The sequence below is a fragment of the Chaetura pelagica genome, unplaced genomic scaffold (assembly GCF_000747805.2).
Source record: "Chaetura pelagica isolate M959 unplaced genomic scaffold, ChaPel_1.0 scaffold21, whole genome shotgun sequence".
Taxonomy (NCBI): domain Eukaryota; kingdom Metazoa; phylum Chordata; class Aves; order Apodiformes; family Apodidae; genus Chaetura; species Chaetura pelagica.
In genome coordinates, this window is record NW_009952251.1 from 436,516 (window position 1) to 442,835 (window position 6,320).

Here is a 6,320-nt window from a genome sequence, read left to right on the forward strand (position 1 = left end):
GTGCCAAGTGACCTTGATTTCATGGGGATTTAAGTTATTAATCCATAGAAATTAATGTGAAACAGGGAAGTGATGCCCTACATCTGACCTCTGCTCTCAGCCTCTCTAGTGAGATGGGAGCTGATAAATCCCCATAAACTTGCTGCTTGTGATATGGACAGAGCAAATTATTAGAAGCTCTGAGAAATGCTTTGCTAGTTAAGGGCTCAGTCTATAAAGTCATTATTAACTCTTCCATTGCCTTCAATGAAAGCAAGACTAGCACTATCTCTAATAAATTTACACTGGGCTCAGACAAGAAACAGAAGAAATCAGTCTAAGGAAAGAAGCAGCTAAAACCCCCAATATTTGTTTGTCCATCGTAGTTCTAGACCTTAAGCTATATCAAAACTCACAAAGATTAATTATAAACCCTTCTTACCTTGCAACTATTTTTTTTAGGAAGACAGTGTGCCCCAAATTCAGCACTTGGCATTAACTTGAATATGGAATATACGTGAGAGACTAGAATTGCAGAATTTTCTGTACATGCTATTTAAGTAGCTACTTGTCTTTTCAAGATAGCTCTGATCCAAATAACTGTTGCAGTTCCAGTAGCAGTATGTGAAATGCAGTGTATGAAACACAGATCAAATTAAATTATTTTTGTTCAAAAGTTCCTTTTCCTCTTTTCAAGATAAGTAGCCTTCTTTATCTTCAAGGAGAGAGGTGCTTGTAGAGAAGGGACCAGCCACTCCTCCATTTCAAGATGAGAAACTGGACAAAGGGGAATTACACTCATTGTATGTAACTTGGGTGCAAACCAGAAACTGAACTCTAATTACCTCAGTATTAGAAATACAGACCACCCAACAATGTGGAAGAGACTGCTGGTTTTACCCATGGACCAGAAAGAGAGAGACCAAGCTCTGATCCAAATAACTGCTGCAGTTTGAGTAGCAGTATGTGAAATGCAGCGTGTGAAACACAGATCAAATAATTTTGTTCAAGTGTTTTTTTTTCTCTTTTCAAAATTTTCCATGGAAAAGACTGTACTTTCAAACGATGAGAGAAAAAGATTTCTTTAAAAAACCTGATGGTTTTGCCTATCAGCATTCCAAGCTTAAAATTAAGTTTTACCCTTGGGGAAAAAAAAGAAAAGAAAAGAAAGAAGCAGAATTTCTCTTTTTTAACTTCCTGCTTTTTTTCCTGAGCAGGATAAATATTTCTGTAAATTATTCCTGAGGTAGAAAGTCTGCTTGCTTTCAGATGTAAGAAAGTATCTTATGTGATTTATTGTGGGAACATTAAAAAAATTAATATGATTTAGAACAGCCAGTGCAGTACTTAACTGTCTTGGGAACACAATTTGACCTCACCTTAAAGTGACTGCAGAACATGCACTGACTCAACACAGCAGCATGTATCTTTGGATCGTTCTGACTCCTATAAACTACACTACAGACAAGGAAGCTGCAGAGTTATTTTACATTCAGGATCATCTTACATTCACCTGCATCTATTTAAAACCAGAAAAGTTCAATTGAAACTGATGGATATACACAATTAATTCAGAATATATCAGGGATCAAGGCAGGTTCTCAACTTCAGGGAGCTTCAAAATTATTGAAAAAAAGAACTGATAACCCTCCAAGAACCTTTGAGAAAAATCACCTCTTTGTATCAGACATAGTTTATTCTCTGGTTGAGCAATGGGAATTAATATTTAATATTGCAAAGATCCTTGGAGCTCCTACTATGATAGAATGTGCAGTAGGCTAGAAGGGAGTTAATAGCAATCTACTAGTTTTAAATATTTCAAGACTCTCATATTAGCATGATTTAAAAATCCACATTAATTTTGTATCATATTTATAACAACAAAAACAATGGTTTCAAACATAATAATCAAAACATTTTGCCATGCATATGAGAGTAAGTCTGTTCTGAGAAGAAGTGTATTTCTGTCACATTATCTGACTATGGTTAATACAAGAAACTCTTTGTTGTTCTGTTCCCTGTATAGTTGAAGGCTCCTGGGTTGCAGAGCTCCATTCAGCATGAGGAAAGGGAATCACTTAATAACTTTTCACTACATTTCCCAGCACATACATGTCAGAAATTGTAACATTTTTCCAAGTAATTTGGTAATGAACACTTCATACATGAAAACTTGGCCAATTCTCAAGGGTCAATCTATCAATAGGACAATTAAAAAATATATGGTATTTTTTAAAGTACGAAACAATGGCAAATTAAATTTAGAAACTCCAAGGGACTGTTATCTTTGAAGCTAAGAAATTCCATGTATGACATGAAGGTCAATGAATATCCTGCAATTTATAAGCAGTCACCCACACACAACCCCCAATCTACTACTTCCTGACCTAGTCCTTTTCTTTGTGACACTTCCCTTCAAAAACAGGCATAGTTATTTCAGAGAGATGAACTGGCTGAATAATTATTAACATAAAAAGAAATTACTGTGAATATAACAGTAAACTATTCAATATTTTATGATGAAAGCAGAATGTTCTTCCAGCTTTCAAATGGGAAAAAGGATCTGGAGATAAGTTTCCCCTTTTGCATTAACTCAAGTGAATTTTATTGTGCCCCAGAAGGGGTCTGCCTGGACACCAAAACCACATTTTCTGCATGCTGTCTTAGGTACAGCATGGCCAGTCTGGGTCCAGTACAGAAAAATTTAATGCAGTGTTAGAGCCATGGCATACAAACCCCTCAACCGCTGATTTCATTTTTTTGCATCTTCCTTTAGAATAGAAAGTCCTAAACAGGTTAGTTTAGGCTAATGGGCAAATTCAAAACAATTGTTACTTTCAAACCCATTGCAGCAGAGTTGGGGTATATACATGAAATGTAAGAACATTAGCAGGATACCATGCAGAAACTTTCTGAAAACACTTAACTCACATACACACGTAGCATACACCCGACACATACAAAGTTGTCTCATCAGCTCTTCCTTCTGGATGACCTGCCAGCAAACAAAGAGCAACAGCAGCTGTAACAACAATAATATATTCTGGGATCTGCATGAGTATCTCAGAATTTTGCTTAGCACTATTATAATAAAAATTTCTGTGCTCTCCAAAGTACACATATACAGAGACACAATCTTCAGATCAATTTTAGTGCAAACAAAATTGTAAAAAAAAACACACCTCTGAAAAACTAAGCCAGTGAAAACAGTAGCATGTCCAAATGATAGACACAAAAAATACTTTGGAATTATTTGCTTCTAATAAGATAAGCAAAAAGATTCAAACTGAGAAGTACTTAAAGTAACCTTTTAAAAACTAAAAACATGATTACATAAAAAAGTGAAATAATATTTTTGGAAAATATTTTTGGCCCATACATTTTAAAAATGTTTTCTTATAAAACTTTAATTTTTAAAAAGTATTTTAAACTTCTTCCTTGGTCACTATCCAAACACTTTTCAATTATAACACTAGTGTTGAGCTTTTGGATTGTTTAAATAATTAAGCAATTGTAATAATAGAAGTTGCAATTTTTTAATCTTAAGGAAGTAGTTCTGGCAAAAGAATGAAAAATATAAAGTACAATCTTTAAATTAGACTATCTCTTAAGTCTGAAGGTTAAGCTAATATCCCATATATTGAGGATGTTTTTATTGTCAAGTAAGGTAAAGCTCTTATTTTAAAATTTATAAAACCTTGAGCTCAACACAAAAAAGCTCAGCTGCAGATAATGAGAAAGTGAGCAGAATGCCCATAATAATTTAAAAAAAGAAAGTGTATCAAAATGTGGTTTGCTAAAAGACAATTATTAAAAAAACCCGAACATGTATTTTTTGTTTATAATAGAGAAAATAAAATTTTAATAGCCATCTGTCAGACCCAACAAGCAGTCCAAGTAAAACCAACCAAAGAAAACAAGCAGCTCTATTTTGTGAAGAGATTGTACTTGTCTTTTACATGTCAGGAATTATTTTATTTTACTTTGAAAGCTCTTATTATTAAATATAAGTTAATTTATACTAAATGGCAAAAAAATAAATACTACAAAATAACTGATTATTGCTCCAAAAAAAAGAAAGCAAAGCAGTGAACAGTGTATGGGACAGCTTATGGAAACTGAATAGAAGAGTACAGATATCAGAAAAGAGGAAAAACTCTGATGCTTATACCAGGAGAGAGAGGAATTTTTAGAAGGGGAAAAGAAGTCAGTCAGCTCTGCTCCACTGCTCATGAACATACATGAGTAACTCTGCTGTTCCTAGGGGGAGGAGGATGAGGGAAAGGGCTATCTCTGAATACCTCACTTGAGCTTGAATCAAGGTAAAACTTCAAGTTCATAAACACATGAAGAGTTGAAAGTCAAGAAATCATTGGCAACACAAGCCTAAATTCTATTATCTTTGAATGATACTATCCAAAAGATAAAATATTACCTTCTACCCTTGCAAAATTATTCAGGAACATTCCAAGGACAAGCTACATGGCATTGCAAGGCAGACTTGATAGCCTTCTCTTTTCTACAGATTACTTGTTTTACCAGAGCTGTTCTGGAAAAGAAAAGTCGGTACCTCAGCTATGTAACCAAGATCACTTAGTTTCAATAATTTACAAAGGGTTAGCTGACCCACAGTAACTCACTAAGCTATCTTAGCCCAATGTAATGTTTCAAAGTGTGTTTGCCACAGACAGAGTACAAACATTTAAACAGTACAGCTCTGCTGACATGCAGTAGTTTTGGCTTGTGCCTGGACTTCAAAACATGTGAATCTTTTCTGCCAAATTTTATGGCTGCTTCTTACAGATCTCCACTCCTACCTCCAGCTGAAAGCAGGTTCTTACTTGTCCATCACCAAATTAAAAAATAACTTGTGTTACCAAAATTATTTATTCCCTCACCTGTATTGAAATCTTTCATCTGCCAAGATGCCTCAACCCAGCCATCATCTTATTCAGTTACCTCCAACAAATTAAATGTAGCTAAAATGAGTGTAGAACGAGTAGGGGATCCTGTCAATCCTAAAAGGCAGGAACATTACACTATAGATAACTCAACAACTAAAAAGCTGTATTCTTCCCCGCTTTTTTTTTTTTTTAATTACTTCACATTTGCCAAGTTCTGCATTATACTATGCAACAAAATATCACCAGGCAACTTTAATTCTGCACTAAGTAATTATTTTTTGGCAATAAAAAAATATTCATATCTATGCACATATCTAAAGAACTCAACAACTACAGCAGTTCCCTCCTAAAGAAAAGCCTTCTCCTGCTGTTCTTCCATGTGAGATTTGTGTTCAGTTACTTATTCAGCATGGGTGGACATTTTTAAGCTATGGTTTCATAACCACACAACAGTCAGTGCCTTTTTACAGCAGCCTTTTAATTTTTTTTTTATTTTTTTTTCCCCATTGCACAATCCAAGTCTGTATCTGCACCTGCTCACAGTCAAGGGCGTTGATGATCTTGGTGTCTGCCCAAATTGCTTAAAAAATCTTGCTGCTTCAGCATGCGAGAAATATGCAATAGCTGGTTTCCCACGGGAGATTAGATAAACGTTAAGAAACTTCAACTGAAAACAAAATAACCTGAACTAAGGCCATGTTATCAAACCCACTTCTGAAGGAGAAAAAAAGGCAGATGTAGCATTAATGCAATCAAATAGGCAAACTAAGACCTTTCACTGATAAAACCTAAACCCCACCTAAACAAGGTACACCACGAAAAGCAAGCTACTTTTAATGACGTAAAATCCTCAACCCTACAGCCTGCCCTCGAAGATACGAAATAGTGTGTTTTGAAGAAGACAACTACCACAGCTGCTGAAATAAAACTCTCAAAAGACACCACCTCCCAAACCAGAGCACTCACTACTGGAGCTGGCACAAAGGCGGACACACAACACCCGGCCTGCCGGGTTCCCAGCGCCTCGGCTGGGGAAGGGACGGGGTTTGGGGCCCCGCTCTCCTCAGGCTGCCTGGGCCCTGGGGCCGCCAGTGGGAAAGCCCAGGCCAGGGGAGACAGATGCTGAAGGGAAGGGGCTGCCCCATGACGGGCCCTACGCGGCGGCGCGGCCCGCCCAGGCTGGGCGGGAAACAGCTCCTCCCGCCTTCCCTCCTTCCCGTCCCGCAGTGCAGGTTCCCGCTCCACCCCTGCCGGGCCGGCCCGACCCGACCCGGAGCAGGAAGCAGGGAATGGCGTCCCTTGACCCCAGCCTGTCACGGAAGGAGTCACGGGGAAGTGATGGAGGTGAGGGGAGCCGGGCGGCGGGAATGGGGCGGTTGGGAAGGGCCGCGCGCCGCTCGGGGAGGCTGCGCGCGCGGGCGGTAACGGCCGCGGCCC

General features: G+C 38.0%; 1 protein-coding gene across 1 annotated transcript in view; it reads left to right on the forward strand.

Annotated features, from left to right (window-relative positions):
* The first annotated feature begins 6,172 nt into the window (after positions 1–6,172).
* The window catches only part of ADAM23 (ADAM metallopeptidase domain 23), a 95,287-nt gene continuing 95,139 nt past the window's right edge, over positions 6,173–6,320 (forward strand). The window contains exon 1 of the mRNA XM_010007375.1: positions 6,173–6,304. Within this exon, the coding sequence (XP_010005677.1) occupies positions 6,173–6,304 (132 nt within the window). The remainder of the gene's footprint in view (positions 6,305–6,320) is intronic.